We start from the raw sequence: 12,860 nt of genomic DNA on the forward strand, positions 1-12,860 counted from the left end.
AGTAAGTTGGTTGAATCACGGTCAAACATTACGGGAGCAACAAATAATATAACAATTATTGTTTAGATATATTAATAAAATAAATATATTTACAGTAAGTTGGTTGAATCACGGTCAAACATTACGGGAGCAACAAATAATGTAACAATTATTGTTTAGATGTATTAATAAAATAAATATATTTACAGTAAGTTGGTTGAATCACGGTCAAACATTACGGGAACAAGGCGTTGAGGAATTTGAAACTTTAATTTTGAGGAGAAAATACTTCTATTCAGATCAAAATGTGGACAGTAGAGATCCTATTCAACTCAATTTACTATATGTACAAGTTAGTAAAAATCTTAAATTGTAAAAAGTATAAAGTAATTAGTATAAGCAAAAAATAACAATTCTTCATTTACTTCTAGTAATTACCAAATTCTTTTTTTTTTTATATAGATTACTTGATAACATGTGCTAATTTTTTTACTGCGTAATAATTGTTTTTAATATTTCAGTCCAGAGACGGGATTATTAAGGGACAGTATCCAGTTTCTGAAAAAGATGCAATTTCCTTTGCAGCTCTTCAATGCCAGATTCAACTGGGTAAACACGACGACAAAAAACACAAATCTGGAGTCATTGAGTTTGTATTAGTTTTTTATTTAACAAATAGTAAGTTAATGATAAACTGATGAAAAAACATAAATACAGACGTATTATATGCTTGAATTAATTATATTTACATATAAGTTAATTTGAAAATTAAAACTATAGCTATAATAAAAAATAATCATACAAACAATGTAAGTTTAAAAACTTTAACAAGTTAGCTAACTTCTTCTTTAAATATCGTTGTCTTACCATATAATTAATTTTGCGTTATACTAAAGCTTATTAAACAGTTTGAAAGAGTTCCTACCGAAAGAATATGTGAAGAACAGAGGAATTGACAAGAAGATCTTATCGGATCACAGCAAATTGGGAGGTATGACTGATGTGGAAGCTAAAGTTAATTACACCAAAAAGTGTAGGGCTCTCCCAACATATGGAGTAACATTCTTCTTGGTTAAGGTAATTTTGTTTATTTAAAATTAATTTCACTAAAAAATGTAGGGTACGACATATGGAGGAATTTTCATTATAGTTAAAGTATTTTATTCAGTTAAAATAAATTTCACCGAACAAAAAGAGCCCTATCTACATATGACAAAACAATATTGTCATTTAAGGTAATATTTTAATTTTTAAACAGTAATGTTTTTTTAGTTAGTAGTTAAGATGTTATAAAAAATCAAATTTGTGCATAATATTTAGGATACACTAAATATCATTAAAAAAATTCAAATATATTTTAATAAAGATATTTAAAAAAGTCCTGACTTTCTCCATACCAATCGTTGATATTACACTACCTACATTAAGAATGTTTTCAACTACAATGAGAATAATATGATTTACACATTAGTGAAGCAAAAAATTTGTGAAACTTAGTTAATTATATATTTGATTTTTAAAGTACATAAGTTGATTGTGAAATTCTATTAGTAAATTAAAATTTAGCATATTCAATATAACATTAAGAGAAAAGATTCAAAAAAAGAATTTAAACAAAAATAACTTCAATAAAATTCATAACTGTGTTTGTAATATACATTATTAACTATATAAAGTTTATAAGAAGTTTAATTATAATTTATTAGATAAGATCAATCATCAAACAGTTTAATAAAATTCTTTTGTTTTGATGTTTAAAAGTTGAACTTCATTGATAGATTAGATAAATAGTTTTTATAGTGTTAGTTGACAACTTAATTGTTTTTATGTTAAAATTTTAATGTTTATATTAAAATAAATTTAAACTACAAACATTTAAATCAATCAAATTGTTTAATCAAATTATTAAAAGTTCAACTTTTGATTTATCACATGCTAAACTTTAAAAAAAGGAAACTTATTATTTTGAAAAACTGTGTTTACAAAGCATAAGCAAAAATTAATAGGTAAGGTTGAAAATCTTTAGTACAATTCATTGTTTAAGTTTCGAATTAAGTTAAATTCAAATAGAATAGTTTATTTTTTAATTACTGACAGTTTAATTACTTTCATGTAATTATGTGAGGTCAATAAGCAATTTATTATTTCAACAGTTCAATTGCCTATTTTGTAAGTAAGTTTTTAAAAGATTGTTTTCTAATTTGAATTTTATGAATACTTGTAATTTTTCTTCGATTAGGAAATAAGATAATTTACTTGTATGTTTTTCGTATTAAACTAAAAAAAATTATAGTTATTAGGTTTTTTTTCATCAAGTTACAGTTAAGTATTTTATAGTTTTATTTTAAATAATTAATCTAGTTTAAGAATATTTAGCTGTAAATTCCTCTGAAACCTAAGTTTCTACAAATAAAATGTGGAAAAATATATTTTGACAAATTAAAGTCAATTTTGTATTTGTTTAACGACTGAGTTGTAACATGGTTGTAAAATAAAACATCACTTTTTTAATGATAAATTGTATTATTATTTGTTTAAAAAACAGTCAGTATGCAATAAATAAATCAAAATTTCTATAAGGTGTTTAATCAATTATGTATTTTGGACAATGATTTATTAAATGTTTAATTAATATATTGAACAAGTCCAGTTAAAATGTAAATCAAGTATTATATTATATTTTTACTACTTTAACACAAACTTTAATGACACTTTAAGTTTTATTATTTCGTTTTGCTCCTTTTAAAATTAAAAAAATATTTTTTTATTTGAAAAATGAATTAGTGTAATTTTTTTTAATTTAAAGAAAAAATATATTTTGTTTTGTTTATTTAATAAATCAGGGTTGCCACTGACTCAGGCTTGTTTGAACATTTATGGAGACGTCATGCTAGTTTTTTATTTGTTCCTTAAAGGTGTTTTTTAAGAACTTCTGTAATTATTTTCTTAGTTTTAGGTATTAAAGTTTAATTAACTTTTTTTTTCAATTTTTGCTCAACCACTTTATTTTTAATTTTTCTGGTAAACTCAGGCTGTCTTAAGGTAGACTTTTTAAATTTATTCATCGAGTAGCAACCCTGATAATTGTACTTGATTTGTCAATGTTTTAGCCAAAAACTAACATAACTTATATCTTTAAAAAACTTTTGTTTATTTTGTCTAAAAAGTAAGTAACTATATAAACATATTTTTTGATAAACTGTGTGTTATAACTTATTATAAAAAGTTACATTAATATTATGAAATTTTGCTTTTTTAAATGTAAACATTATTCATTAATTACTAATTACAATTAACGCCTACGAACAATTCATCAACAATTACTTTTATGGAAAGTCTGATAAAGCTTACTTTAATTTAAAATTCATAAATATTTACTTAATTGTTGTGGTAACTTTGTATAAAGTTGCTTTTTTTTTCAAATCATTTTAGCAATTCATTTATGTTACAGTTTAGCTAAAAAATATGTATTATAAATTATTCTTCTAAAATAAAGTGCTAAAAAATAAAATATAAATTTAAGTTTTCGAACATACTTGTAACTTATTAATAATTGGTGACATATCCTAAGAAAAATTAATCTTTTCATAAAATTTCTGCTAATTTTAAAATACTTCCTATAAAAACTTGATGTTTGCCTAAGTTATTAAAATATTTTGAAATAAATGTATGTATTCATTAAAGTATAATCATTTAATTTTATTAAAATATTATTTGACTAAAAACAAAGCCACATTCTCTTTGATGAAATTTACAAACAAATAACTTATTGTTGTTACATAAAAATACAATATTTTAATCGCATTTGATTAAAAATTAAAGGTAAATAAAAGTTTGATAATTTATAAATACTAATATAGTTTTATCATTGTAATATTTTAATAGGATTAATTTTAAATATAATACTAAATTGTACAACTTCCTTTTTTTGATATGTTTAAGATTATACCATTACAAAGTAAGTTTTCTGGTAAAAATTGATTAAATTAACAAAATATTTCAAATTAGTTAACATTAGCTTTCAAATTAAAATGGGATGTAGGTAGTCTTCCTCTTTTGATTTTAAAGACAGAACAGGATTGAATTTTAAATAAACAAAAATAAAAAATGGTTAGAGCCATCAAAAGAATAAGAATTGAAAATGTTTGTTTTATAATAAACGAAAGATCTTTTCAAAGTGCTTGTATAAGACTGTGACTGTTTTTTTTTTTGATGGTTCTAACCATTTTTTATTTTTCATTAGCTTTGAACTTAATAATATTATAAATTATCAAACTTGGGAAAGTCTAGTTTTCAAAATATAAAAAAAAATCATTTAGTAAACATTTTTTTCTCTAAAAGACATTTATAAAATTTTATACAAATACCTTAAAAATTTGATTAAACTATTATATGTAGGCATAAGTCAAGTCCTTATTAATAGCTTTATTACTTATTGTTTCAAAAAACTACTTAAGAGCAAAGTTTTTATTGCTCTTTTACTACTACTTATGTGAAAAACTAACATAATTATGTATAGCTTATCATCAAAATTTAAAAATAATCTTTTTTTTCTTAGTTTTTTTTTTAATTTTCATGTTTATGTATCAAAACTTCCAAGAGTGTTTCAATATTTATTATGTATGGGAAAAGTAGCATATATATTACTTTAAAATTAAATTATATGGAATTAATGAACTGAAGAATGTAAAAAAGAAGCTACTTTATGAAATCATTTGCCTAATGTGTGCTCTTATATCCAAGTATAATGAGTAAAAAAGAACTTAGTTCTGTTTGATATAGGCTTAACTTTAGCTTAAGAAAATAGTTCACAAAAACTTATATATATAAAAGTTAAGTAAAAATACTTAACATTCAAAGTACTAAATATTTTTGAATTGTCTTAGAACCCTGAAACTAAAACTTATAAACAGGTTTTAATTTAACACATAACAGCAGAAATATGAAGTAAGAACTAGTTTTTATATAATTTTTGTGTATTAAAAAGACTTTAATTTACTAAATTTGATATAATTTGTAGTATAAGAATAAAAGATTCAATACATTTTCACAGAAAAGTATTTTAGACTAAAACAAGTTGAATGAAACGGTTGTCAAAGAACTTTGCATAAATAAGAGTTTCTTCAATCACAAACTAATTATTAGAGATTATTATATTTATCATAGAAAACAATGAAGTTTTGTTGTTAAAATTTTTTATATGTAAATAATACATATATTAACAGGAAAAGATGAGAGGTCGCAACAAGTTGGTGCCCAGGTTGCTAGGAGTAACCAGGGAAGCAGTCATGAGGGTAGACGAGAAAACCAAGGAGCAATTGAAAGAATGGCCACTGACAGCTGTCAAGAGATGGGCGGCCAGTCAAAAATCATTCACCCTCGTTAGTTTGTATTATTTCATTTTTATTTACATAAGTGACAATTTACGTCTGTTGAAAGATGGGTAGCTAGTCTTAAACCTTCCACCCTTGTTATATAGTATCAATTAAATAGAAAATTAAATCAATAACCCTTGTTGGATTTTGAATTTTATTCATTTAATTCAATATTTTAACATATATCATCCACTCTTGATAGTTTTGTTAACAATGAAACGTTTCTTGTATACATAAAATTAGTTAGTAAACTTAACTTAAATGTTTTACTGTTTAATTAAATAATTGATTGTTTCGATTTTCCTTAATGAAGTATTAGAGGTTTAAAATACTGCACACTTTTTTAAAAACTCATATTTAAATTTTTGAAATTGACTATATTTGAAGAGAAAATATAATTACAAAATAATTGTAACAAGTTTGTATTCAGAAGTATTTGTGTTAATTTAACAGTTTATATGTTTGTTGTAAAGTTTTTTAGTTCATAAATGAAACATAGTGAATAACCAGCTAGAAAGCAAAATTTTAAAATTGTGTTAGTAAGTGTGAAAAAGCTTTGCTATTTTGTTAATAAAAATTATCGAGTCAGAAGTTTTTGATTTACTAAATACTGGTAGCTAAATAGCTTTTTTGATAGATATACCAAAATAAGTTATTTTTATTGTTAATACAACAGGTTAGGAAGCAACACCAAATGAAGATTAAAAACAAAATATACAAGAAATTGTTAAATTGAAAAGATTTTTGGTTAAGTAGATTTTTAAATACAGTGAAAATATTTATTTAATTTTAAAGAAATTTTTACTATCAAGTTTTTGTTTTATGATAGATGTTAACAAATCATATTTTTGTAGCTTTTTAAAGTTTTTGATAAATTCAAAAGTGCAATAATCAAAATAAAAAAATAATCTATTTTTGTACTTTAAGCATTGTGTTGACTTGATTAAACATTCACATTTATATATTAAAAATTTGAAAATTAAAATTTTTGTAAGTGAAGAGTTTTAAAATATAAATTCCAACCTCAACTAGCTAACAATTTACTAAAATTTTATTTAATGCTAAACAATTTTCTTTAAACTACTGTATTATATATAGTTTACCAGTCGCCAAAAATCCCCGAAAAACCTGAAATTTTAGAAATTTTGAAATAAAACCTAGAATTTTAAACACTTTTTCACGTAAATTATGAAATTTCGTTTAGGTACGAAAAATAAATGTTATTCATTGTACAATAATTTTTGTTTTGTAAGCAACTACAGATTGTTGATTACTTATTTTATCAATACTACTAGTCATGAATAAATACTAACTTATTTAATTACTACTTGCTAATATAATTTACTTTACACAAATCAGACAGACAGTTTGAGCAGTGTTTCTATTATAAAAAAGAACCAAAAATCACTTTTTTAAAAACTATTTCAAAAATATAAGATTATTTTATAAATCACTCGGAATAAATAACAATTTAAGTTAAACACACTTTAAAAAGTTTAGTATTGTTTAATAAAAATCCTTATATAATAAACATACACCAATAAATAACATGCAGTTATTAAAGTAAATAGGTGTAATTGTAACTCTTAGCCAAGATCTCAATATCAACTCAGTATCCCAATAATAATACAAGTTTATATTTTTATTTTTTTTTTATGCAATAGAATCAGTATTTTCACACTTCTTTCTGATTGGGTCATTTTGTGACATTCAAAATTTAACAATTAACATTCAAACAACGGAGTAGCATATGAAAGATAAATTAAATTACAATATCATTTCAATATTTCTATAATATTTAAGACATATATTTACTTTAATCTTAATTTTATACTAAAAATGGACAAGAAAGGCTTATATTCGAAAACCTGGAAGAAATTTGGAAACCTGGAATTTTTTAAACCTTTGGCAACCCTGAATTTCAATTAACGATTAAGTGTTTTTGTTGTTTCATTTTAAAAATTGCAGTCTTTTGCTTGATATAAGATCTTTTTTAATAGTTTTAAGGAAATGATATAATCAGATTTATATATGTAAAGCTCAGATAAGATGTTGAAAATTACTTCCTAGTTTAAAAAGTAGAGAAGTAATAATTTGTTTTTTTTTTCAGTATAAGCTTGTTAGTGTTACCATATAGTGTTAATAAATGACAAAAGTATAACTATTAATATAAGTTTTGAATTGAATACAAAACCATTTAAAACTATTTTTACAGGTTTTGAAAAATTTACAAAAAGATTTTTTATGTAAGTAGGGATTAAAGTGTAATAGTTTCATAATAGTCCTAACATACATTAGCTTAAATAGTAAAAAGTTTTAGGATAATTTTGTTCATTTCAAAACTGATTTAACTAGGTTATTTTGTTTAATGCTGTTATTGAGGTAGTTTCAATTGGTACATAACAAAATATAAACAAGTTTTACAAATTTAAAGTTCAGAAATGTCTGTAAAATCTTAAAGTTAGCATTATATACCAGAATAATACGAAACTCGTATTTTATAACAGTTTTAACCAACAGAAACAACTCTGAAAAAAAGAATTTATTTTCCAATAAGTTCCTTAAAAGTTTTATACTAAAAAATTTTTGAAATAAGTGTATTAAATTCTCACTATTCAGAGAAAAAGTAAGTTATAGTGATAGCATTTTAAAAGATAAAAATAGGGATAATTTCAATTCAACGTAAATAATTTAGTTCAAGCTTGCAAATAAAAAGAACAGAAATTTAACGCTTGAATGAACACGGCAGCTTATTTATTTATCTCGTTGGAATTCCAAATATTTCTCACTACAAATTATCGAACTTCAAAGTCGGCTTATGTAAATTACCCTGCATTAAAACTAAACACCCAGGGTTCGTAAACAGCACAAAACTTTCATTAAGTTTGAATTCATACATCCCCTCAGGGCAGCTATTTCTGTTGAGCGGCAAAAATTTTGTTTACTTTAGAGTTCGCAGGTGAATAAAGTAATTTCTTTTGTTGGATTGGAATTTCTTACTATTGTGTACGAAAGTTTGAAAACAGCTTTATTGTCTGTTGTAGTAGAAAATATTTTGTTTGTCTCTGATTGTACGTGTTTACCTGTTAAAAGCAAAAATAGAATGTGTTAACTTTATAGGCTTATTAAATATTCAATTTAATACAAACACTTACTTAAATAAGTATTAAAAGTATTGAATTTCAATTTAAAAAAGATTTTAAATTTATTTTGTAGAGAATGTCTTTTAAATAGCTCAAAATATCTTTTGAAACTAAAATTTTTTTAGTTCTACAAAAAAATGTTGCTAAAAATTTATTTTCTAACAAAAATAGCTCACGATTTAAAACCATTACTTTAATTTTATTGTTTCATCAATACAATTATACCATAAAAGTTACAGTCATTAAGTGCCAAAATGAAATTATAAAACAAGCTTTTAAAAACAAACATTACATTCTTAGCATGTTAATTATGTAGTTACTAATAAAAAACTAAAAACAAAACATTTCCTTGTAAAATATGTTTAAAAATAAGTTTTGTTAAGTTAAACATAATATTTTTGTCTTCTAGCTTTTTAAAAATGTTCAAAAAATTTTTTTTTTAATTACAACTAAACATTTCCTAATAGAATCTGTTATATCCATTAATTAAAATACATTTGTAGAAATATTTTGGAAGATAATAGCTTCATAGTGCGTTTTATATTTGCATAAGGAATTAGAACAAATAAACTGTTTGCTTAAAAGATTATCTTTAATTTAAACAAAAAAGGAAGTTTTTAAATACATTCTATTGATAACAACATTTATTTTTCTCCATGTGTAAAAGATGCTCTTTTTTTTGCTCACAGTTTTTTACAATAAAAACTACTATAGCGTTTAAAGTTAATATAGAAATGCATAAATGTTTTTTTATATAGTTTGTTACTACTATTATCATTTATGAAACATTATTTATCTAAACGTTTTATGTTTAAAATGACTTTGAAATGCAGAAGGATAATTTAAACCGATGTAAAACCAGTAAATTAAATCATTAAGTTGATTTAAAACAATAGTTGGTTAGCTTTGAAATTTAGGAAAAATATTTAAAAAAATATAGTTTTAAATAAAATACAAATATCTTTTAAAATAAGTATAAAATACTTTTTTTCTCTTAACTACAGCCAATTGAGTAGATATTCTTCAAAAGTAAATTGTAAGGCGTTAACTTATCTACAATTTGCCAAAAAAGTATCAAATATGATTTAAAAGCTTAATGTTGCATTACAAAAAAAGTAAAGTTTTTTATGATTCTATGATAAATGAAATAATATTAAACTATTAATTTGATAATCACATTATGAGTTATTAAGAATTAATTAACTCAAAAAAAAATTTAGTTATTTTATGGTTTAAAACGATTCTTAGAAACTACTTTAATAAAGAAAAAAAAAACATGTTTTAGCTTTTTATAGTTCAACCAAATACTTTCTTAAAAAATACTTTTAATGCTTACTTTGCACGAAGTTATATAAAATATAATAGTTTTTATTTTTTAAAACATATGAAAAGTCCTACAAATAGTTGTCAAGATCAACAAAAACAATATAAAACTGTGTTAAACAACAGTTTGTTTACTTTAACAAACTTTTTTCTATAGATGATTGATAAACTTATTTAAATTATATATATATATATTTATAAACTAATAAAAATTATTAGAAAACACACAACTATCAAGTAGACTAACAAGCTGATTTATCATATGTAGATTACAGTCGTTGTATAGGTTTATTGACAGATTTAATTTATTTGACTTAAAACACACTTTCATTCATTTTATCTTCTTCAGGATTTCGGAGATTATCAGGACGGATACTACTCAGTTCAGACGACAGAGGGAGATCACATCGCCCAACTGATCTCCGGATACATCGACATCATCATGAAGAAGAGGCAGGCTAAAGACAACTACGACAACTGGGACAATGACGAATCATCTATGCTTGAGGACAATGTCACTCCTAACAGGTATCTAATAAATTGAAACATCTTTCCTAAAGATATTTATTATTGTAAAAGTATAAATGTCACTCCTAAGTCCTAACAGGTATCTAATAAATTAAAAGTTATAATGTATTTTCTAACAGGTATTTGATAGTGTAGATTTTAAGTTTGAACATATATAAACTGTTACTTAAAAGTTATAGTGCCACTCTTAACAGATATTTTCCGTCATAATAGAATCTCCTTGCCATTCATTAAACACACATATCTATTTCACTCGTATTAGATAAAACAGAGCACATGATTTAACACAAAAACGTTTCAATTAAGTTAGGAAGCTTCTACTTAGTTGCATGTTTAATTATGTATAGAATAAACAAATTGAATATTTCCTAAAATTGTATACATCCTATTTAGCATTTTGTTTTGTTAAGACTTTAAATGAACTTTATTGAAATTGTTATTTTACAAAAATTTCAACAAAAAAAGCTTAAAATAGGTGGGGTTATGTACGTTTTTTACGGTTACAGAGCACACTTATAAACCTCTTTTAGGATTAATTAGGATTAGCTTTATAACCGTGAAATATCAATTTTCCAAATCCGAAGTGTAAATACGGATATGATAAGAAATACCGGCTACAATAGATACAGAAATGTTTTATAAGCTTCTGTTTATTGTTTAGCATACCATTAGAAAAATAAATATCATTAGTTTTTTTTTACATAATTAAATACACAAGATTATTATTTCGATTTGAAAAATGAACTATGTAATCTCAATTTAAACAATATAGTAATAACTATTAACAATAATTTTGGTTATTTTTCATTTAAGCTTTTATTTTTTTAGTATTTTAAACTTAAAAAGTGAAAGTTTTGTTTGAAAAAATATTTTTAGCTTCAAATTATCTTATAAAAGTCCGTTTTAATATTCTTCATATGTATAAAATAAGGATTAAAATCACTCTTTAAAAATTACTGAAAGTGGTATTTGCTACTTATCGAGCAACTAAAAGTTCAAATGGTCACATAAATTTATATTAGGCTATGAAGGAAAATACTTGAAGTATTTGGCACAACCAATTAAGTATTTTAAGCATCTACGAAAAATTCCCATAATACTTGGTGTTACAAAAACCACATACTTATGTTAAATCGTCTATTATAAACCAAAAGCATTTTAGGAATTCAATTTAATGTAAAGATTAATGAACTAAGGACTTGTTATAGCTAATAAATTTTAGTTTTTCGAAAAATTTACAAACTAATTTATCTAAGGCATAGTTTAATATTTTATTATTACTTAACTTTATTTTTGATAATATAAACAAGATATAAAAAATTAAAGATATAGTTTAATCAAGTAAGTCAAGAAAAAAAAAAATACAACTTCATTGTATTACAATATTAATACTAAATTGTTCGTGCCAGTATAACTCCTTATTTTAATATCACCATGACAAAAGGGTTACGTGTTTAAAACGGGAAGGGGTCAAAATTGCAAGAAGACAAAGTTGCACGAGGGCACAAAATTTCACGAAGATACTTTTGCACGAAGACAAATTTGCACGAGGGGACAAAATTGCACGAAGTTAGTTTTGCACCAATAGTCAATTTTGCACGGAAGGTTATTTTTGCTCGTGAGTAAAAATACAGAAAAAAAAACAAAAATAAATAACTAAAAGATAAACTAATAAAAAACAAAATTAAAAAAGTACTGATCGAGGGTAAGGGTTAGGGGTAACAGTGGTAGTAATAATAAAAAATAAATAATAATAATTAAAAAAAAAAATCAGCTCGTGCAAAAATATCTCCGTTCAAAGTTGTCTGATCAAGAAAAAGTGTCTTCGTGCAATTTTGTCCCCTCGTGCAATTTTGTACGCTCGTGCAATTTTGACACCTACCCGTTTAAAAAGCCATGCAAAATAAAAAAAACCCTATTTACATATCCTTTGAACAAACTTGCCTAACAACAACATCCCTATGACAACAATATCTTCACAACAACAGGGCTCACAGGATCGCGATGCACCACGGATCGGTTGGCAAGCAATCACAGGGATCCATAGCGATGCCGGGAGTCATTGGGAGCTCCAACACTCACAGGGAGTCGTACACTTTGGGTCAGATGGCACCACCAGAACATGTACAAACTCATTCAAGCTTGTCGTACGGTGGACAACCAATGGTAAGTATGGTCTTTTTATTAGATAAAAAACAAATTTTAGTGCATTTGTTTTGCATAAGTATTTTGCTAGTTTAAAGCAAATAATGATAGTTTATGTACAAATTCACAACAGCTTATTTACAGTTTACCTGCTTTATTATATCATTAAATACATCTTAATAGGGGTGCTTAAAGTTTTTTATATTTATTACAGTGATACTAAACTAAATATTTGTGATAAACTAACTTATAAAACTGTGTTTTTCGATAACTACCGTAACTACTTGAAAAACTCCGGATAAACTGTCATAAGAGTTTTACGGAAGCTTATTTGTTGCAGAACTACTTAAGTTATTTCTATCCGCTT

At 24.1% G+C, this 12,860-nt stretch overlaps 1 protein-coding gene across 1 annotated transcript in view; it reads left to right on the forward strand.

Moving 5' to 3' along the window:
* The window catches only part of LOC145840528 (talin-2-like), a 48,714-nt gene that overhangs the window by 7,345 nt on the left and 28,509 nt on the right, over positions 1-12,860 (forward strand). Inside the window, exons 7-12 of the mRNA XM_082947818.1 lie at positions 189-331; positions 501-628; positions 888-1,056; positions 5,205-5,360; positions 10,170-10,348; positions 12,337-12,514. Coding sequence (XP_082803944.1) covers positions 189-331; positions 501-628; positions 888-1,056; positions 5,205-5,360; positions 10,170-10,348; positions 12,337-12,514 — 953 coding nt within the window. The remainder of the gene's footprint in view (positions 1-188; positions 332-500; positions 629-887; positions 1,057-5,204; positions 5,361-10,169; positions 10,349-12,336; positions 12,515-12,860) is intronic.

Source organism: Thalia democratica, chromosome 7 (assembly GCF_965202585.1).
Source record: "Thalia democratica chromosome 7, ktThaDemo2.hap1.1, whole genome shotgun sequence".
NCBI lineage: Eukaryota > Metazoa > Chordata > Thaliacea > Salpida > Salpidae > Thalia > Thalia democratica.